Source organism: Aythya marila (genome assembly GCF_965140915.1).
Source record: "Aythya marila genome assembly, chromosome: 3".
In the NCBI taxonomy this organism is placed as follows: domain Eukaryota; kingdom Metazoa; phylum Chordata; class Aves; order Anseriformes; family Anatidae; genus Aythya; species Aythya marila.
Genome location: NC_139044.1, coordinates 85,518,543 through 85,542,381, shown reverse-complemented (window position 1 = coordinate 85,542,381; position 23,839 = coordinate 85,518,543). Strand labels below are relative to the sequence as shown.

Genomic DNA, 23,839 nt, shown 5'->3' with positions numbered 1-23,839 from the left:
TTTATAACAAATAATGAAAGCATTCAAAGAAGATTTAAAGGTAAGAAAAAAAAAGCTTTTTTCATGAGTGCACTACTGTTGAACAATAACATCATCTCTGACACTGAAATCTTAGTTATTTAATGAAATCCTGGTAAGCAGTACTTTATCCCATATGTGTCACGAATTTTCAGTGCAATAAAATGAACTTCAGTCCTAATGTGTGCTATGGGAGAATGAGGCACTGCAAAAATATTACAGCAGGGCATTTCAAAGATGGTTAGCTCAGCTGTCTTTGATGGTATCTTAGTGCTGATAACAGCAGTTCCCAGTTCTCTGTCAGGCCATATATGTGTGCAGGAAAAAAAGATGTCCCTGTTTTTCCCTTCCCCTCCCACCAGTCATGTTCATTCAAGCTGATACTTAACTCATCTCCCCAGCTCCCTGCCCTGCATCACTAACCATGACCCAGCTGCAACTCTTCACCCACCTACCGTGTTCACCACAAGCTTTTCTTTGCCATCACACCAGCCCCATGCTCAGCCAGCAAGCCTGAGTCTGGAGCTGCGCTGCCAGCTGTGTTAGAAGGCCCTTGGAGAGCCCTGGTTTCCAAAGCATTGACATGTCAGTGGTCACTACCTTCCACATCCATGAACACGTTCAGTTTGGTGCCTTGGCAGCACACAGGAGCTGCTGTTCTGCAGTAGCACCACACCATGAGTGGTGCCTGTGCCCCAGTAATGCATTAAGCCTCAGACTGTGGTTCCTCTCACCTAGCATCAGCTTTCTGAGCTTAGGGATATAGATGCTGATCTGCTCCATTTCTAGCTAATGGAAGGAGACAGGAACAGCTGCACTCAGAGCCAAAGCTCCATGTGGACCTCACCACTCTCTGAAGGTGTCAGTCCTCCATCTACAGGAATGACAGCCGACTAACAGTAACTGCATGGGGCACTGCTAGCTCTCAAGAGATACCAGAGCTTGCCCTTAATGTGCACCAAACTCATTTTAGCGTTAGCAGAACTCCCTTATCTCAGTAAGCAAGTTGCTCTGCATAATGAAAGACATGCACAGGGTCAAATTTCTTTTGAAATTATTAAGATGCAAGAGCAATAACAACAAATAGTATAACTTTCCACACTTCTACACTGGTTTGCCAGTAGCCCAAACCTTTTCTGAGTTGATTGAAAAGGATTAAAATGTCTGACTTTTGAAAATTAATGAAACAAATAAAATCACAATAACTTTATCTGAGCAAAATTATAGGTGTAACCAAGAAAAGTGGAAGCAGTTTATATGCACTTTTCAAGGATTATTGCTGAAGTATATTTGCATATATAAATGGAAAAGGAAAAAATAATTTTACTGGGGCAGATAATGATAACATAAGGGGGAATGGATTTAAACTAAAAGTGGGTAGGTTTAGATTTGATGTTAGGAATAAATTTTTCACTCAGAAGGTGGTGAGGGGCACAGGTTGCCCAGAGAAGCTGTGGATGCCCCATCCCTGGAGGTGTTCAAGGCCAGGCTGGATGGGGCTTTGGGCAACCTAGTCTAGTGGGAGGTGTCCCTGCCCATGGCAAGACAGTTGGATCTGGATGGTTTTAAGATCCCTTCCAACTCAAGCTATTTTGTGATTCTATGATGAGTAAGCTGGTACTATCCATAAATCAACAAATTTAAAGTAATACTTCTTAAGTAAATTCATTGAGTATTGATCCACTTAAAAGCCATATAACATAAAAGAATAGTGTTCTCATTATGTGAAGTGCTTCATAAATGAAGTGAATAAGTAAACCACTGAGTAAATTCAAGTCATTCAAAACCCACATGAAAGAAGATAAATGTAATCAGCAGGACAAAAAACATCTGCTAAGTCTGTTTCCGTTCAATATGAATTTCTTGTTTACTGCCAACTTAAAATTTCTCAGACTTCTTACGCCACTACTGTTTGATTCTTTATATTAAAGATTTATGTGAATAGAAAGCCAAAGTATATTTTTTTTATTTATTTGCAAATAGGAAATAACTTGAATTTTGATTAAACACATTTGATTAAATGTCAAGTCTGGCACCAGGATGTAATTGGAAAGCCCTTCCAATATAGCAAATGAATTTTAAGCTCTTTTTGAAGGAAACGTGTTTGCTTTCTAGCACTATCATTTACTTTTTACAAATAACACTTGCTGTGCCTTATTTTTTTGTAATGGAGCTGTTTTGTCTGATCTCATAGTTTTATAAGTCAGTGAAAAAAACAATGAAGTGGAAGCCTTGATAAGGCATTGAATTTTCTTCTTAAAGGAAGAAATAAATATAGTAGCATGGTTCTCAGTACCTTTAGATTGACCTTCCCTTCTACTCATGAACGAAGAACATACGAGTGTGGGGAGAAAATACAGGATTTTTCTGGGCCTCAGGAGAAAAGCAGGAAAAAAAGAAAAAGCCACCATAATATCTCAATAAATTCCTTAAAAGACCATCTCTATCTTCCCCTGTGTGTTTTGTGGGTGGAGGGTTTTGAGCTGGTTGGTGGTAAACACAAGTTAACATAACCTTCAGAGTGTTACTAGGAGTGGGGGGTTGTTAATGCTTCTCCCAGCATGACCTGATAAACAGACCTGCTCTGCCAGACAGCCCAAATATATATATATATGGAGATTTGGAAATTTTTGTACATATTTACTTGATCTTGTAAAATACAGGGTTTTCCAGGTCTAGCTCAGCAAACTGTTACCCAACTCAACTCTACGAAGTCCACCAGTTGCATGTATGATACTAAAAGTCTTCCAAGGTCTTTCTGTTCTCGTACCTTTTTTTTTTTGGGGGGGGGCGATGTAATGTTAGTTGATATAAAACTCCCTTCTTAAGCTGCATCCATCCCAGAAGTTGGAAAATGAATTGTCTGAGTATGAATGTGTATACACACACACATACAACATCAGTCAGATGTCCAACATCTGCACCAAAAATTAAAGAGGGACTGTTTGATGTCAGAACATGTCAATCCCATACTGAACTGAAAAGGTCAATACATCTTTTTTTATAAAAGGTTCTTCATACTGAGACTGCCAACTTAACTAACATCGGTCACCTATTTATCATCACTTAATTTTCTAATTGTTGTAGGTGAAAAATAGATTTAAACCAAAGTCTCAGAAGCATGAGATTCCATAGTTACATAGCACTTCACTAAACAAACAATTTAATCAATTCAGATTTCATTTACTTGTGAGAAGAGTATCAAAGAATCTGAAGATTTTCTTTGACCTGCTTATAATGCTTTTAAGAGCTCTGGCAAGATTCAAGCTAGAGTAATGTTACTGGTTGATAGAAACAAGTTTAATGTCAGAGAAGAAAGTAATTGAAATATCCGAAGCTATTGAAAGTATTTGAAAACTGTATTTCTTCTACAAGATGTTTTTCCTTAGTCTACTGACTTATGAGTGCCCAATAAAACTGAAAAACTGAAAAGTTTAATAGCTTTTCAGATAAGTTAATAATAATCTAAGTTCAACAAATATTATATATATATATATATAATCAACAAATATTAGAAACTATCTATCTTTTTGTTAGCCAGCTTATCAGCCCTGGTGTCTGATTGGGAGAATTCTTGGCTCTCGATTGACTGTTGGAGGAGAATTTACAACATCAAAATAAAAAAATGGTTTTCATGCAACTTTAACTTTTCATTTTGTTTCCTTAAATTATATAAGGAGATTGATTTTTTTTTTTCTCTTCCATACTAACAAGAGACTAGGAAAATTTGACAACAACCAAGTAGATGGTAACAGATAGCATATTGAGTATTGCAATAAGATGTGACATGCTGCATATTGCAAATGACATAAATTATTAAAAACATTAATGTTAAAGGCTCTTAAGTAATTTATGCATTTTCTTGGCTAGTCTGCAAGTCAGTGTTTCAAGACTAATATTATATTCATGGGTTGTTGAACAATGTCAGTGGTCAGTTCCCTTCTTTTCCTACCACCTTATTTTGTGATTATTGGTGTTATCATTTAACACTTTATTGAACTTACATTTGTCTGTTTTCTCACTACATAGATATATTTCTGTTCCCTGCAGCCAAGTATCAATACAATAATATGAGTAATATCCTAATTAAAATGTAGTGCCATTATGAATACATGCTTAAGCACACAAAAATTGCTCAAAGACCAGTAAGTAAAGTCAACATCTCAGACAGTATTGCTAAATTCTTCTCACTTTTCTACTGAAATTTGTATACTTATTGAATTGTAGGATCATATAGTTTATAACAAATACTAAGATCCCACCCTGACTTTGTCCTCCTATTGATTTTGTAACAGTATGCACTACACTTCATCATCTTAGAAAAATAGGAAGGAAAAGAATGACAATTGTATTTTTCTATTCATCATTGATCAGCATATAAAATTCTACTCTAAGCTATTTGAAGTTCCACCTGAAAATTTTAGCAGAAAATGGTTATTGAAATACACACATAACACAAAGGAATTCCATTAACTCAATTAAAATGGAAAGACAGATGTCAAGCACAAAGAATTCCACAAATATTCGTTTAACATCATCCTTTGCTATAAGGTAGCTGTGGAAACAGATTACCTCTTTGTTGGAGGAAATACCAAGCCAAATGCTATTACTGCAGCCTAAAAGAAGTGGCACAATGCCAAAATGTTTTATTCCTATAATTTATTTGACATTTAATGGTTCAGTATGCCTTTTTGTATGTGTAAAAGATTTGTTTTCAAGAAATTAATGGAAAGGAAGGACAATAAGAATGAAAAATGGAAGACAGGGATAAAATTAACTATCTATAGCCATGTATCTCTCCATTGAAATGCTAAATATCTTTGACATTTGGATAGTTGCCTGCTTTGTGTGGCAAAGGGTGTAGACGAGGCACTATCTTTCTCGGAAACTGCACCAGCTTTCATTGGTGACTCCCAGGCTTATCAGCTCTTTGCAGCAGGAAGTCTACCTGAAGATGAGCTGTGGTTCAGACCACATCTCCTTGTCCCCTGGCCTGGTCACTCTTGTCACATGGAATCTTGGCGGTGTTGACCACCATGGTATGACTTGTCCTGCTTGTTTGGAGAGGTAGGACTGGAACAACCTGTCCTAACCTGGGCTGGTGCAAGCAGTGTTTGTTTCTTTTATAGCATGATTCCCATGCATCACCTACCGATCCAAAACATGCATTAAGACTCACCCTAAATGAGAAATCACTCTACAGTGCAACCATGAAAAATGCAGTGTAAATTACAGTTAGTGAACAAAGGATGGATAAACAGAGACTTTTTTCTTTTTTTTTCTGGAGTGCATTCTTATTTTGTTAATAATATCAATAAGCAAAATCACTTGTCTTCTTAGGCAGGCTAGGAAATACAATCAACTGGGACTTTCATTAGCTTGTTTACACAGGTACTTTTTGCTAAATAGGCATATATTCTTGCATTCTTACTACACGGACACAATAAATTTGATAGAGCTCAAAAGAAACAAAGGCAACTCCATGGAGACTGCAGATACTTATTTAATCACAGGACTGTTTACCTGATTTTCTTAAGCATTTTTTGCATTCTGCTCCCTTGATTTCAAACCCATCTATAACAAAGACTAAGAAATTCACCATACTTTGAGATTCAGACATCAAAACAAGCCTATTTTAGCTGATCAAGTACATTGAAAAGAAAATTTCTCAGTATTTAGCACATTAAAAGATAAACATCTTCTCCTGCCTTGCCCTCCCCCACAAACTTACACCTTGTCTCCAGCAACAGTCATATAGGAAGAAGCCTGTCAATTACCAAAACTTTTGGCACTAAGACTGGGATTAGACAGAATATAGATGCATGTTTCAAAATTAATGCAGTAAAGAAATATGGCAATAGTAAAGGCTGCCTTTTGCTTCATTTTAATATTTCCTCATTTTGGTTATTGGTTTGCAATATTGACATTTTGTTCAAGCCCAAGCTACAAAGAAGGCTTCAGGATAATAGATCTTGTTTTAGGCACTAGCGTTTGAAGGGAAAGGGACAATTTAATATTTTAAAGTCAGTGGATCTGTGTGTGGGCAGTAAGGAAGAGGGTCTTATCTGTAGATTTACTGTGAAACAATTACGCTTCTGCAAGCTCTAAATCCCTTTCCTACTCACAATTAAAGGCATAGATAACTTCTTAATGCACAGCAGCTGACAGTTCAGATGATTGAAAGCCAATATCTATCAGTCTCTGTTTACTTCTTATTCCGTATGGGGAAAACCAGCCATACACAGAATCCATGGGGGACAAAAAGAGCTTGACTAGCAGTGTAGAGATCATTTCTAGTGTAAAACAGATTCATCCATCAACTCTCGAGCACAGCACGACAGGGTGCTTCATTTGCAAACCAATGGAACAAACAAACAGTTCCATGAGAAAGGGAGAACTCTCTTCAGACAGAATTTCAAGCTCCTTCTGACTTTCTGAAAGTCTCTGCACGGTTCCTTGATGGTTCTTTTGTTTGCTTGTCTGTCCTCAGAGTGGTAATTGCCATAAAAGTTGACTTGAACTAGCAAGTGTTCATTGGGAGAGAGCAGAAAAGGAAAAGTTGTGGAATATTGACAGGTACAATGAATCAAATCCCAAAGTCTTTCTTTGGTTTGTTTTAGAGCTTATACAAATCTCTAACCAAATCTGTCAGAAACTTCAACACTTCAATGCCTTATTGGGACCTTTCAATATTTAAAGAGGGCTGGTAGAAAGCTGGAGAAAGACTTTTTACTTGTTATGATAGGACAAATGGTAACAGTTTTAAACTAAACAAGAGTAGATTTAGATTAGATGTTATAAGGAAATTTTTCACTCAGAGGGTGGTGAGGCACTGGCACAGGTTGCCCAGAGAATATGTGGATGCCCCATCCCTGGAACTGTTCAAGGCCAGGTTGGATGGGGCTTTGGGTACTGGTCTGGTAGGAGGTGTACCTGCCCTTGGCAGTGGGGGTGGAACTGGATGATCTTTAGGGTCCCTTCCAATCCATACTGTTCTGTGATTCTGTGGTGAGTAAGCTGGTACTATTCATATATGAGCAAACAGTTCTATGAATCAGGAATCCCAGAATTTGGCCTGCTGTGTTTGGCTCTGAAGCTTTTAGATCCATCTATTAAACATTATGTTTCATTACTTGGACCTCTAAACTCAGCTTATTTCATTAGTAAAATTTATCCAATCTGCCAGCAAAAGTTACTTTTAATGCACATTACTGCTGTCTTCTAGCAGAGAAAGCTACGAAACAGATTCTTCTGGATCCAAAGCATTCTGTGGCTCTCCTTGAGCTCTTTGGAGGCAGAGAGTGGGCCACGCATTTCAGGATTATTACAGCATCAGAGAATTATTGCCCAGGGGACTTGACCTCCATGATACTTGGATTGTCAGTTTAAGCACACTCGTAACTATGTTCTATGTTCTTGTTTTTCCTATCAATCTCTTATCTGAAAGGATGTAAAAGGAAGACTGACAAACTAATCCATGTAAATAGGGACCCAAATGAAAAGTTCAGATTGCCTCCAAAATATCGGTAAAAACGTCCCAATTGTAATATTACTTTTCAGATTTCTGTATCCTTCCTCCTCCTGTTCTCTGTTAATATCACGGGAGATTCTAGGCTGATCCTTAATTGTCATGGATTTTTTTCAATGAATTTGTTAAAAGGGAGTTTAATGAAGGTGCCTAGTAATATCCCACTTATCCTGTGGAGTAACCAAGGAGACCTAAGACTTGACTTCTGTCTACCTACACTGGTGTGTCCAAACCCGTAAGTCTGATTCTTCTAACTACTTTCTGTACATGCAAAGGTGCATGAATCACTTTGCGTGTACAGTTTTCATTTGCCTAGGTTGCCTACCAGCCTGGCCTAGCAATTTCTATGGAAGTCTGGTAGATTACTGCTAAAAGCTGAAAAGCAGCAATTCCTTCTGTTGACTTCAGAAGGAAACACACCAGCTTCCTGGCCCTGACCCAAAGGCCCACCACTCAAAGGGATGTGTGGAAGGAGCTGAATGAAATCCATGATCAGCTGTCCTTGGAAAAAAAAAAAAAAAATGAGTCTATTCTGCCCACCTGCTGATAATTCAAGCAATTCCTTGATCTGCAAAACATTTACCAGAAGAGACACATAATCTACAGTCCTTGGAATATATGGGTACCTTGTATAGTGTTAAATCTCAATGATATAACATTGAGAAATGAAATCAAAACCACTCTGTGTCACTTCTGCTCCTTCACAATTTCATTTCAGCCTCAGGGAGACTGGCAGCAGACTAGGGCAAAGCAAAGATAACAGGTACTGGTCTACAGTGAAATGATTTACTTCCTTATCATTCATTGACCCAAGTGATTGAAGATCACCTTCCTAGAAACTGGCACCAAAAAAGCACAATCAGCTGTTTTTCACCTCACTGGTTATTTTAGTGTATGTCTGCAGCAGCATTTTTATATTTGGAAAGGAAAGAGAGGATTCTTGCTTTGATCTTAAAAATTTATACCAATATTTTTTTAATGGGTTCAGTCATACCTGAGACATATCAAGAAAACCAAAGAAAGGATTTATATTGATTCTTGGTTCTTTCCTGTTTCTATGCAGAAAGTTCCTACAGTTCCTTCTATCCTCTTTCCAAATCTAGGTGTTTCTGTTGTTACTATTATTAGTGACTAAACAAGAAGACATTATACTGTGAGTTTGTTTGTTTGTTTTCCAATTTAGACATAAGAAGATGACCTCTTCAAAAAGATTTAAAAACATACTTTAAAATGAGATGTTACCAAATATTTCTCATACCTTTCAGACTCAAAGAATTTATCCCTATGCGTTTTGTAACTACATCAGTTTTGCAGCACCATCTAATCACCATATAAACCACATTAGCTTCTAAGAAGCGATCCTAGAAATTAAAAATGGACTCTATCCATTGGCCTTCTCCATTAAATGGCCTTTATTATATGGAGAAAAATAATGAAGAAGATGGAAATAATATACCATTATTTTGTAGAGGATCAATATTATTTTAAAGCTTTTGATTTTTTTTAATTTTATTTTTAAATTTGAAATATAAATCTACATTATTTTTTTCTTTTTAGCTTGAACTGTTTTAGTCACCTAACAATCCGTTGTTCATGATTTTCTGATATAAATGCTCAAAAAGTTCCCACTCAAAGATCTCCTTTGAAAACTTAATAATCCCTTTCAAAAGTCTGATTTGAGTTGCATTTATGATTTTATAGTTAAGAACGTGTTATTTTTCTATTATGAAGTTTTATTTTCAAGGTCGTTCATATAATCTTTGAATTCATTCAAGGACATCTGAATGATCCTTTCAGAATTTCCTGTACTTACCAAGAGCTTGAAAGGTTTTTATGAGCTACTTAGATATCTCACATGGACTTTCTTAGCTCTGCGGTGCAAGCTTACTGCATTTAAATCATGGAAATGTAACTTAATGATAGAAAATTGGTATCGAATGACTTCTGACACAATATCCAACATTTTTTTTTTCAGTTACAAATTCTGTAGTATCTTTATTTGGGTGTTCTTACACAAAAACATAAATATTCTGTCCTGCAAATTTGCAGAGAATTTAGGATTTGTTTGGAATAGTGGCTTGGGCACACGCTAAAATCTAGTCTATTGAATTTATAATCAATTTATTTAAGCACCCAGTTTTTGAAAACTGCATTAGCATCTCTGTTGCACCAGTGTCTTCGAAAAATATATAGTGATCTTTTATAAAGATATATCCAGGCTTACAGCTGCCATTTCATGAAAGAAGGAGGAAAAAAATATAAATTTAAAAAAAAAAAAAAGAAGGCAAAACCAAACTCTTTTGTCCAAGTTAGTTGTTGGTTACTATTTTGTTAATCACATGGTTCAAATGGGAGATAACTGACTCTATTACATAGGGTTCTAGTAAGGATGCTGAAGACAGAATTTAATTTCTCACACTGTGTTTGATTACCTGTTACACTCTGCTTAAAAAAAAAAAAAAAAAAAAAAAAGTTTAAGCAATGGCACTTTTCTGACATGAATTTGGTTAAGGAAATAGCAAGATGCTCAGCTATAGCACTAATGAAGGGCTCAAAATTGTCTGAGAGCTGAAGCAAAGCACAGAGGAAAAAACAGATGCCAGCCAGTAATCTCCAAATAATATTCTAACAGCCTTTACTACTGTTGCTATAGGATAAAAAAATGGGTTAGATGAACCCACTGGGGCGTTTCTTATGCTTTCAACTGATGTGCACTTCCATGCTTGGTGTCCCTTCTGCTGGATTTACCAGATATGAAGACCCAGGTGGAATCATATTGACTGCCAGGCTAAGGAATGATCTATGGGACACTGGGATCATCTCTTTGGCTCAGCATCAACTTTAAACTGGAGTAAACTCCCAGAGCATTCAGACAGTTTATCTTTACTCTTTTCCACAAGGGAAATAAAAATAGTGAGGACAAGCTGATCTTCATGAAAATTGACAGAACAATCTCTAGCCTTGAAAATAAGTATATAAGTAATCACTTCAGAGGAGGAGCATATGGGGAAACACCAGTGGCAATATAGGCTTCTTTGAAATTTGACAGTGCTTCACAAATTATAAACAGTCTGGAGCATTTTAAGTATTAATTCTTAAAGATATTTAATAGCAAGGAACCATGTTCTGAGGACTACCTAAGCAAACATTTCAAATGAAGAAACAAAGAGGAAAGCATCTTTTTTACTTTTTATAGTATCTCACTTGCAATGGCTTTAACTGTGGTTGAGAAGGTATTTCTATCATGGCATTCATAGGTTTAAGAACATAATATGTTGTGCTGACATTTTTCATGTTTGTTCACTACCCAAATATGAATTATTATGAAAGTGTGCTAAAAATCCAATTTGGCTGGTTCTGAGTTATGGAAAATGAGGAAATAGATTCTGCATCATTTGAAAAATGTTTAGGGTGCCCTTTTATACTCCAATTCAAGAAGCATTTAGTATGACATATACCTGCCTTTGGCGTGTCTGAAGAAATCTGGTTTTGAAATCATCAAGCTATGCATCTTAAAACTACCTACCTCAATCACAACTGTGCCTCATTGCATATTTATTAAAGGCCACATTTTCCCTTGAGATGACTCTCAATGAAGTCATGCACATATCTGTGTGTAGAATTTGGTGATAAAGCATAAATAAAATAGCAGAGTTGAAGAAGGAATGAAAATTATAAAAGCTTTTGGAAAATAACTCCCCTCCAAATGCACGGTGCATGGGAATACAAGAGGATTATCTCCATGAATACTTTACTTGGTCCAATTTCACCTCAGGTTCTCACAGATTGATGCTGAGTAAAACTTTTGATTAAACTTCAGTTTAACTCTTACAGACCTAAAGGAACTTGCATATATAGTACATATATCAAGTGTCATATACACTCCACAGAACTCCACAGAGAAAGATCTCTTTGTTCTCAGATATGAATTACCCAAGTAACCTGCATAAGGATTTAACTCTGCTGACTTATTTTTTCTTTCATCTTCCCCCAAATAGTTGAGAACTCAGGTTATACAACAAATCAAGCTTATAGTAAAGGGCATTTAATAAAATGTTGCAGCTGAAATGAAAAAAACCCATGCATTGATTTTACATATAATAACTCAAAAATTAAATAGTGAATTATTTCATCAAAGGGCTAGAATCAAAGCCAGAGCTGAATTAGTTTAGTTAATTTTATGAACAACATTTATGCAACTGCTTTCGTGGATTTAAATGAAGCATCCTCCCCTCTCACAGGTGTCTCAGTGATGTTGCAAGTCACAACCACTCAGTCTAGTTCCAAAATTACACATATCATAAAATTTATATTCACATTCATTGCATATTCTTTCCTCTTAATCATTTGTCTTGGACAAATTTCTTAATAGGTAATTGAGAAATACAGTCGACCATCTTGTATACTTTTCCTTTAAAGTTCCTTCTGATGTTTTTACTTCATTCTGCAGAAACATGATTAAAGACAGCATGCATATTTTGGCAGATGGGTGATTGTCTCTTAAATTCTTCTACAAAATAGATACTAGTGGAGTCTTACAGACACGTGCATTTTTTTCCGCCTTAAAATATGCACAGCCCAGCCTTTGTGGTTCTTATCCATAGCCTGCAGCCCACTTGCAGAGCTGCAGATTTCTGGACAGCTGCACCAGGACTTGTAATGATTTTATTTGAATTTGAAATTGTTTCACTTGAGCCATGCCATGCACGTTTTAAATGGCATCTTCATTTGTATCTACTGATGTTCACATTTGTGTATCACCACCATTTTATTTCAGGCATGGGAACCACAGTAACTAGTCCCTCTCATGCTCTCAGCAGATGCTCTTCTTCTCCACAGCAACAGCTCAGTGCCTGGAAGAAAGGATTTGTTAGGTCCATTACCCTTCCCTGATGGGCTCCAGGAGCCCCAGGAAGCACAGGATTAGAGTTTCAAAACAGATACAGTATTGACTGCAGCTCTCTTGATCTGTTAAAATTACGTTCAGCCCTTCAGCTGTAAAGTTCAGTAGCCGCTGAACTAGGACAAGTGATGGCACTTTTTTAAGGGAAAGAAAATTGCATATAGAGGGGACAAAGTGTTTATTTTATCTTTGGAAGCCAGCTGCTATAGTTGGAACATAATAGGCAGATAACAAAAATTATTTTCTTTGCCTCTGTCTACAGCTTGTTTCACTTTAATATCTATCTCTCTGCCTGTCTATGTATGTATGTATGTATCTATCTAAATGCATGTGTATATACATCAGTAGAAGTACATACCTCTGTATATGACCTATTCTATTTATGGTATATACTGCATTACAAATTAATTTTACTAGTCTAAAAAAATTTAGTTTTTCTGAGGAATGTTTCTTCTTTCTCCAACCCCCTTTCTTTGTTTGCTAGATACAACTAATTCTCAGCTTCATGAATGTACATTTTTAATAATTTATTATGAAACTTACATTTCACACTAGGAAAAACAAATGAATTAACTGTTTTATCTTGTTAAACACACTGGGACACATTTACAATTACAGCAGACTGACAAAACACCTTTTGACTGAATGAAATGGTGACATGGCTGAGTAGCTTGCCCTGCCCCTCCTCACCTACAAGAGCAATACATGTCTTTTGAGGGAAGAAGTTGCCCTAATTTTGGAGACTAAACAGGACTGCTTAGCCCATAGAACTAGGTCTGTCAACTACTATCTACATGTGCACATGAGTACATATAAACAATACAAGCTTTCACAAAATGAGAAAATGTTGTCTTTTGTGAACTGCAGGAAGAAGAGTACTTTGGCCCATATACAGTTCACAGACTCTGAAAGTTCTCCTGATCTGGAATAGTAACGTCTTTCACAAAATATAGATAGTATGTACCTTAACATGTTTCTATCTGGTAACACCATCTTGCTTACAGGCTGCAGTGCTCCTCTGGGAGCCAAGGTGCAAATTTCCCCCAAAGAAAAAAAATATTCTCCATCTCTCAATCTCTGAACAATAAGCTACTGCCTAGACAGCTGCTAGCAACACTAACACTACTGCTCTGTATTAAGTGAGGTAGCATGTGAATTTTTTGTGTGTGTGACTTGCAATTAAGAGGGTATGTTCCAAAGATTAATTTGATCAAAACTTATGCCGGACCCGTTCAGGTCAGTTGGAAGAAATTACAGAATCACAGAATGGTTTGGGTTAGAAGGGACCTTAATGATCATCTAATTCCAACCCCCCTGCCATGGGCAGGGACACCTCCTACTAGATCAGGTTACCCAAAACCCCATCCAACCTGGCCCTGAACACCTCCAGGGATGGGGCATCCACAGCTTCTCTGGGCAACCTGTGCCAGGGCCTCACCACCCTCTGAGTAAAGAATTTCTGCTGCATATCTAATCTAAGCCTACCCTCTTTTAGTTTAAAGCTGTTACCCCTTGTCTATCACTCCACTCCCTGACAAAGAGTCCCTCCCCAGCTTTTCTGTAGGCCCCCTTTAGGTAGTGGAAGGCTGCTACAGGGTTTCCCTGAAGCCTTCTGTTCTCCAGGCTAAACAACCCCGACTCTCTCAGCCTGTCTTCATAGGAGAGGTGCTCCAGCCCTCTGATCAACTCCTCTGGACTTGTTCTAATAGGTCCATGAACCTGGAAATTAAGAGGAAATTAACATTGTAGCCCGTGATTCATCTAACACCCAATGTTTTCACAGAGGAATGCCAATCAATATGTCTCAGCATAAATCCAAATAATGTAGATATTTTAAGTCACTTAATTTTCTGTATTCTCAGGTAGTTAGGGAGGACTTACATGCCTTAGAAGCTCTTTGATTCTAGCCCCATGTGTGGAAATGTAATCTGAATTTTCTTTGTCATAGGATAGATATTTCACAACTCTAATATTCAAAAAGAAAAGCTCAAGGAATCATGAAGTAATAAATTAATTGAAAACTTTTTATATGTACTTACATTATTTTTTCTTTCTTTTCAGTTGTCTGTTGTCCTGTAAAATGGAAATGAAGAATAAACTCTCACAAAATTGTTTGGTTAGTCTGAGATCAGTGATGAAATGCAAATTCAGAAAATTGTCTGTTACATTGTCACATCATTTTTAAATATATCTACATTAAAATATGACCGTCATTTGGATTACTTGCCAGGATGTTTTTGCCCTTTTTTCCTTACCTGATTTCACTGGGATCTTTTTGTATTTGTTTCTAGACAGTGAAATCCTTGAAGGGAAAGGTTTTCTCTTTGTTTAGTAGAAGAGAAGAGAATGGGTTCTGCTGTCATATCGTGTATGTGCATCTAATTTTACAGTGTTATGTAAGTGCTAACATTTAAATAAAGCACTGTAAAGTATTTCTTCATAACAAAGCATACCATGATAACTGATGGTATGTCGCGTCCAATTAGTAGTGAGTGTTGTTTGTTTCCCTGTTCTTCTCAAATTGTGCCTAAGTTTTTACATTGCTTTTGGAGAAGCGAGATTTTAATTTCTTCAGCTGCTGAAGTGTTATCTTTCCTTCCTGATGGTGATGCTTTATTTCTGAACAGTAACAAAGAAGTCATTGCATAACTTCATGAACGTCCTAAATCAGATGATTTGTTTAGAATTGCAGATTATGATCAAAGAGGCTAATAATGTACTTGAACCATATTTATGTCATCGTAATTACATACAGAATAGAGCCATCACAAACATATTACAATCCATTTTGAAGAGCGTAATCTTCAAAATATATATCTTTAATTATATATAGCACTGTAACATAGAAGAATGAAAGCTCATATGAGAAGACACTGACATTCCTGTTAGTGATTTTCACTCACTCTTCTCAGATTGGCACATCTCTTACTCCACATAAACTACACAAAACTGCAAACTACATCTGTTGAGACAACATATTTGTTATGTGTTTTTAGACACTTCCAGCCCGTGGGTAAATTGAGATGTGCTAAAACATAAAGATGTCTAATGAATTCTGACAAATTGTAGTTCTCCAAAAGAAAAGTTATACTTTCATGTTTGTTCAAATTGTTGATACTGCAGGCATCCAGTAAGAGCAGGGCCTGCATGTTCTACAGTGATATAATTCATTTACACTTAACAATTGATTGAAGGTTGTGTTTTTGTGTTTAGTTGACCACTGACTTGTCTGTAATTATTCAGTGTATGGATTGGTTAAATACCGAGAATGCACGATCTCTAATGCAATTAAACACCTGCACCGCTTTTATGTTTAATTATTAATAAAAGCAGCTAATTATTTCGTATGACCTTGTGCCACGAGTATATCCTTTGACTATTTTTCAGATCAAAAGGCATCTTCAGAAACAGAGATCAAAAGAATTTATCAGCAGCTAGTAGAGTCAGCTCCCTTCATGATATACAAACTCCTTATTTGAAATCAAAGCTTGGTTTTACTGTTGCTTCACTTGAGATTACATGCAGTAATAATCACCCAGTGTTTGGGTATTAAAATGGAAATTGTATCTTATTTTTTATTTATTGGATGTAACTAGCTTGCACACATGCACAAATGCACACACATTGTTCCTTGATTGCGAAGCTAATCTATTAGATTATGTAATCACTGGAAGTGTTAAGAACACAAAGTTAATGCAAGTTTAAAAAAAGCTACATGTTATGCTTGAGAAGTGTTCTTCAATAGACCAAAATTATGTTTCTCAAATTGAGTCTGCAGCCGATTGTGCCTTTATTTGCTGCTTTCTGATGAACAGCAAAGAGATATTCTGTTTAAATGGGAGGTGGGTGGGGGGTAGAGAGAGAGAAAGTTTTTTCCACCTTAAAATATTGGGATGCTTCATTTAATTTAAAATACAAAACTAAAAACTGTAAAGTGTACATGGCTTGTATTCTGAAAGTTGCATACAATGAGTTTAGAAGTTTGAGACACATTGCTTTTAACTACTATTAGTTCCGAATCCCCCCCAAAAGAGCTGTGAATCTAAAATTAAATTTATGCAGATCTTGAATGTTTAAGTACAAAATAATCAAGCCTAAAACATTCTAACTGGCAGCTATTTAGTGGTAGAAGGTCTCAGACTTGGTAGATGTCTCTCAACAAGCCTACCCTTGTGGGTACCACTGGTACTTTAAAAAAAAAAAAAAAAAAAAAAGCAAACAAACAAACAACAACAACAACAAAAACAGTCAGAGCCAATTTCTAGTTTTAGACAGTAATAACACTGCTTCTGCCTAATTCTGCCTTTTACATTCATCTCTCTGTATATAAAACCCAGAATTGCAGGTAAAAGCACTAATGTCATGGTTGGACTTGATGATCTTGGAGGTCTTTTCCAACCTAAATGATTCTATGTTTCTATGTCTCTCAATTTTTTCTTTCAGTCACAACTGAAAAGATTATGTGAAAATCTGGACATTTTGTTCTACATAATGAGTGTCCACTTTGAGAAGTATCTGCATCACTTTTATGCACAGCAGATGCACAGAGATACACAGGAAAGGATAAACAAAGTATGGTTGCTGGTAAGTTGTTGTAAAGTAAAATAGTAATATAAAAAGTCTGGAGAATATTTTGTTATTTTTTTCCCCTGGGCTTCACTGAGAAATAAGTAGCACCATCAGAAAGAAAATACTCTCTAAATTATTCAGTCTAATTTATTTTTATCATTTGGAGAATAAAATGAAAGTTGCAATGTGTTAAGTTTTTTGTAGTGAGAATGGTGAATTTATTTTTAAAGAAAAAAAAAAAAGGATCAGAAATCTGACGCTATGTATCTTGATAAAAGCATTAGGATTTTTTTTTTTTTTAAATAAATTAGCTTAAGGTGTTGAAAACAAAGCTGTTTAAATTATCCAAGAAAAAAAGGGAGGGGTGGGGTTGAGAATTTTAAAAATACATATTACTTGTCATAGCTGAATACTTCTGTGTTTATAAAGATCAGTCCTCCTATACTGAGGAGTTTTATGTATTTTGATAAATCTAACTCCAATGCAACCAACTCCCTTACTGATTTCTTATCTTGCCTTCTGCCCTCCCTCCCCTCCTTCATCAACTGCTGAGAGACCATTTCTGGCCAAGAAGGACTTAACACAAACTTTTCAGCATAGCTTTTGTAAAGAATTTAATTATACATACAATAATAACTTCTTCAGCTGATTGGCAAGCTTTGATCACAGTGTATAAGCCAAAAGGGAGCATACATCTCCGATGTACTGTTAAAGAAATACTGTTTCAAAGTTTTTAAGATCTCATGGATATCCAAACAAGAAAAGAGAACCTAATTAACCAAGAAGTTCATGAGACCTTCTTACTCAATAAAACTAATGTCAGCTTGACACCAAGCACCCATCAGCATAAAAACATGGAGGACCATTTTATGAGACACAGGTGATGATGATGAGCTCTAAATGAAAACACCGCCTCAACAGCCAACATGAAAAGTAAAATTAAGAGCCTTATTGACTAGCAGCTCCAGCCCGTGAACCAAGCCATTGCCTCTGCACCTCTCAGGGCCTTGCATGCCTGCTTCCCTCATGCAGAGGGACTCCCTGCCTGAAACCAGGGAGGTGGTTGTTAATTTGGCCATCTTCTACAAGGCTTCCATGCTTCCCCAGCCTTGTTTTTCCCTCAGCCTAAGCCAGGGCCTGGCAGGGCCCAGGCAGGCTTGGAGCCAGGAGCTTGCCTACCCCAGTGCAGCCCCTCAGCCCTGGGGCTGGGCTGCCACCTGTGAGGGGGCAGCGTGGATCTGAGTGTGCCGCCTGTGAGGGCTTGCCATGGAGCTCCGGAGCGTCCCCCAAAGCAGGGGTACTGCTGCAGGTGGGTTGAGGCTTCCTGAAAGCCTTCTCCATAGGGTCAGGGAAATGCTAAGGGTGGCTGGGTGAAGGTGCTGGGCACCGGCCTGAGGAGATGCCCCCACCCAGATGCCATTTTGTTGGTGTGAGTGGGTGGCCTGCCACTGCTGTTGCCGTGTGGGGAGACATTGTGTTTGTAAATATCATGTTTTGGGTGGAGATCTGGTAATTACCTGGTGCACCAGTGAACCCAGTGACAGAAGCAGGCATCTTCGTTTCAGCATGTGCTTCGTTGAGCACTGGCTGCCTGCATGGGCCTGGTGAACCTGGAGCCATTTTGTCCCGGGCAAGCTGTGTGAGGGGCTGCCATGGCTCGGCTTGTTGGGACGGGGCTCTTCAGGGTGAGCTGTGAATAAAGTAGTAATTGAACAGAACTGAAGCGTAAGAAGTAATTTATTTCCTATAGACTTGGTTGTGAATGCTTGGCAAGTCACTTTCACTATAACGATCTTTTACAACTTCCAGTGCTTCACAAAACGATATTCAAGAACTATGCATGTAATTGTGGTTATTGTTATGTTATCATCTATAATAAATATAAAGCTTTGTTCTTCATCAGATACTGTATGCTTTTTAGAGTACTAAATTCCTAGTAGCCTGCTATTCTTCTCTTTGTCTCAAAAACCATTTGGCTTCTCTTGAACAAACTCATCTTTCATTCTGCCAGTATAAAATTTGTGTGAGGAAGCCAAGCTTTCTGCTAAGTTACCTGCAAGTTACTTGTTCACTGAAAGCTACTGATTTTGCAGATATAAAAAACTTGTGAGAATGGAACTGTTCAGATAAAGGTTGGAAATGTGAAATTGAAAAGTATGGTAATGTTTTATTCAGTATATTTTTTAACGTGGGAAGTAGAATGAAGCCAAATAATCCCTGTATAATCTCCCAAACCGTTTATGATTGCCTTTTTAAAATTCTTCTCAGAAATTCTAAATTCAGAAACTAATGCAGTAGATAAAGCTTGGAGGTACAGCAACTTTTTTGTTGCAACTTGGTAGTATATAAAGACTAAAGATAGTCTTTATGTATCTTTATGTAAAGATACATATATTCATAGTCCAAAATGTCAACTGTAAATTTATACTTTATGTGACTAAATACTATTAACAACGTGTGAATTTTTGTAAACGACTAAAGATCTAACTTTCACAGTGTATTTTTGTAAAGCAGTAATAAAAAGTATATTCTCAATTTCCAACTAATTACAGTTTTGTTTCTGTAGGGGAAAAAAATCCATGCTAAAATAAGAGCAGAAAGATGTCCACCCCAGTTATACTTTAAGTTCTGAGCAGCAGGCTTTGTAGAATAAATACCCGTTTACATCCATACACACATGTCTTCAGTGCTGAGAATGGTAAAGAAAAACATGGTAGTGATACTTGTAATGTGTGTCAGGTTCACTAGATAGCATTGTAAGAGCCACAATCAAAAAAAAAAAAAAAAGTTGGTGGAGAAAAAAGTGCAAAAGGAAGAACTCTCAGCTTGAAGGGAGAACATATCATAATTTAAAATGATCAGAAATCTCAGGCTTACATTAGGGTTTTCTACTTGGCCTATTATGATGGCAATGGAACAAAAGTAGAATACTTTTATCTCTTTAAGGTTCCTATAGTGCATAAGTTGTCTTTGCTGCCAATACTTTGTAGTTTCTTTAATAAGATTGACAGGGTTGAACTTCTGAGTGACTTAGGATTCTTCTGTGTTTGTTTCACTGCAACAGCATATTAGGGGAAAAGAAAAAAACAACAGCTGATTCTGTTCAGAAACCAAAATGCCAAAACAGTTCAAACCTTGAAAGAGTTAATCTAAGCATGTAATACAGTTATGGAAATATATCTATTGTATATAAACTGCCTTCTCAGCCACAAGTGTGCATATATATACACACACACATTATATATACTATATGTATTTACAGAAGGCAGTCTTCTTTGGTATCTAAAAATGGGAGTTTACACATCTTAAAATTGGTAGGAAATAAAGTATAATTTCCTAATGTGATCTTGCTGAAGACTAATGCATAGCAACTTTATGAAGGGCCAATCTAGTTGTTTTATGTTTATTTAATTCTGGACTTCTAGATACTTGATGCCTCTTGTGTTTTACTTGGCATTTATCTGTATGCCAAGTTTTTTTGTGCATGAACACTTGAAATGTTCACAAGGTTCTCAAAGTTTTTCCATGATTTCTGGATTTTCTTCTAGAAAACTTAATTCCTTCTGAGGTGTTCAGAAAACCTAGAATTACAAACTTATTTTAAAAGGTATTTATTTTAACCCTATATAATTTCTCTTGTTAGCTAGACATTTAAATACTTTTTGCAGGTCTGAGCTTTAGGTGCCTGTGATGCACTCATCTCACAGTGCACAATATGTGTGTGTGCATCTGATCCCATCATTTGAGCTCCCTTTGTAGCCCAAGGAGGGAAACATTCATTTCTGGGCCATGTACATCACAAGGCAGATGTACAAATCACTTGACTAAGTGTTATTAGAAATCCCTGTTTCTGCCCGTTGATCTCTAAAGGAAGTTTAGACAGCTAACTCAGCTGTAGCCTTCTGCACTGTAGATTTCTGTAGTTAAGAGGAGATAAATCCTGCCTCTTAAGTTTTACCAAAATCCTAAGGGGTTATGCTTGCTTATGTTCTTAATGCTAGGCAATGTTTACAGGTGGTGAATGTTAAAAAGCTCTAACATATTTTTCAAATCGTTCTTCTTAATTGATTTTGGAGAATTTATGACTCCATTTTAAAAGCTAAAATGATTTAAGAGTTAAATGGTTTGAAGAAATAAATCTTATGGTGCGTTTTAATCAAGTTTCCTTGTGCTTTTGATATAACATCTTTTAAATATTTATTATTTTCAGTATCACTTTAGCATCTTGAGTCCATAAACAACAACAACAAAAGAATATGCTGGAGGTATTGTTTCAGATTATGGTAGTAAAATTGAATGTTTCCCTCAGTAACTATATCTACATTACATATGTTTGTATATTATGTTGTTTAAAAATGACACCATCAAGCAGCTTTGGTTTAATATGCATTTTATACATTTTTACAATAAAAGCTGCTTAATTGGAACACAAGGCATACTTTAGTTCATCTTGATTATGCAGCTGTCCCATTATCATTATTTATTATATGCATAAAAGACAGTATTATGTTTGGCATACTAATTAAATCAAGTTTATTTTATTGTTGCTTAATGTTATAGCCATATGTGTCTGCAGCTCAGCTCAGTTCCGCTAGAGCACTCGCATCATTTTGTGACCTATTTTGTGTGCCATTATAATAGGTCAGTGTCTTGGTTGCTGTCATGTAACACACAATGAGGTTACACAGATACTGGCGATATTTTCACCTTTATCTTCAGCATGAAATTGACAGACCAGTCCTTTAATGTGTATCATCTATTTCACATGTGAAGAGAACTAAGCCCTTGATGCCCTGGAAGTTAATTGAGTTATAGTCTATTTTGTGTCTTACTGTATTAATTTTTAAAGCTTTCAGTCTTAGATGATGATGTCCTGAATAAGAAATAAATGTCCTGTAAACAGTAAGGTTTTGCCAATGGAATTTGAAGAAGTTTCTTCCATTATTAGCCATTATTTACATGGGCAAATTTAGGGATCAGGCCTAAGGTGTGTAGTCCTGTGACATTAGTATTCCTCTAATACTGAATTATTTCAAACAAATTCAGGTTTTGGCTGTATTTTGAGGTGCCTTATTTTAAATCACAGTATAACTGTGTTTTTATAAAAGCACTCATTTAACCCCCTTCTCCATTGTCACCCCCATCCTGTAATTTCCATGTCTTCAAGGTCAGTCAGAAAATTATAGGTAGAGTTCAAGAAGATTATTTATTTAAAACTCACGTCCCTTACCCATAAATAACTTCCAAAATACTTTTTAAAAGCTCTTGAGCTGAGGATTTGCTTGTGTGAACCAATTAGCTAATCCCTCTGTCTGGCAGGTACTTTCTGTGGTTGGTGCCTGGTAGAGGAACCGAGAACTGGGTGAGGGAGAATGAAGTACGTCTGGTTCGGCCCAGGGTTATCATTTTGGTGATGTTAGAGGATCTTTCTGGGTTAATTGAGCTTCAGACTGGATGTCAGGAAAAAGTTCTTCACCGAGAGGGTGGCCAGGTCCTGGAACAGGCTCCCCGGGACAGTGTTCAAACAATAGAAAATTGGTATCCCTATCAGCCTGTGGTTGATGCTATTGCAATTTCTGCATGAGGAGAAGAAAAAAAAAAAAGCCATATAGCATCCATAAGAAAAAAATATATATTCTTATGTTACATATATATTACTCTAGAGACTTAATTTGGTGTTGTGTGCTGCAAAGAAAGCAACAGCTATGCATTCAGGAGGTGAGGTTGAACTGCACTGTTTTGTTGTGTGTATTTAATGGTGAAAAAAGACAGTAAGAAAAAGGTAAGAGGTAGAAAGACATCTGCTAACAGCCAAGAGAGTGCTGGGGTGGAAGGGATGCTTTTGTGCCAGTAGCAGGCTTTGGAAGTTCTTTGTTTCATGTCTTGTGCAAGAGCTCAACTTCCAGTTTTTGAGACCTTCATAGAGGGAGGCAAGTGGGGACCACTAACTAGCGAGGTGCACAAACAGCCACTTGTGGTAGTGCTGTTCAGCAGCCAGCTGATACGAGCAGGGATGCTTGAACTGCTAACAGACTTTTACTGAGCTTCAGAGCTCCTGCCTCTGTTTCCAATTCATGTGAATGTGCATTTCTTTCAAGTACTGGTATTCATGGTCAGAGTTGATACTTTTAAATTAGGCTGCTTTAATTTTGCATGCAAAAGAAATCTGAAGCAAACGATAGTATGCTCTCTAGCTACTTAAATGATTTTAGTGAATGATTTAAATTTAGGTGCAAGTTGCATGGCTTTAATAGGTGTTTTGTGTTGTTTTTTTAACTAATGAATAATTATATATATATATATATGTATATATATATATATATATATATATATATATTTTTACCAATAATAGGAAATCTTTGACCTTAAAGTAGTGCTAAATACATGAAGTTTCTAAATGGGAAGAAAGCAGACTTCAGTGATCACCTGAAAATAGTTTTTATTTATTTATTTATTTTTTATTTATTTGAGAATTCTTTCCTCTTCATGTATAGCAGACAGTGTTAAACTGAGGTGAGACTTGCCATAAAGGTATCTTTCAGTAGCTGATAGTGTAATATGAAATGCTGTATCATATGCAGCTGCACAACAGAAGGACTGGCGAATTGGTGTAGTAAGATTTAGCCCATTTCTGTTTTTCTGTTTATATCTAAGGTCCTCAAAGGATCTTACACTACCTCTTAGTTCCCCTTGTTATCTAACATGGAGCTGTACAGGATGGTTGATGACTTCTTTTGGAATTATTTCAGCAGCTGGAGGATTTCTCAGCTGGGACCTCAACAGGGTTGAGTTTAGAGGGCTGGAGAAAGGGTTCCTTATTT

The 23,839-nt window shown here is 36.6% G+C and overlaps 1 protein-coding gene across 1 annotated transcript in view; it reads left to right on the top strand.

The window, feature by feature from the left end:
• The window catches only part of MEI4 (meiotic double-stranded break formation protein 4), a gene marked incomplete at both ends in the record, with an annotated part of 110,163 nt that overhangs the window by 10,169 nt on the left and 76,155 nt on the right, over positions 1 to 23,839 (top strand). Inside the window, one exon of the mRNA XM_082756184.1 lies at positions 22,338 to 22,556. Coding sequence (XP_082612310.1) covers positions 22,338 to 22,556 — 219 coding nt within the window. The remainder of the gene's footprint in view (positions 1 to 22,337; positions 22,557 to 23,839) is intronic.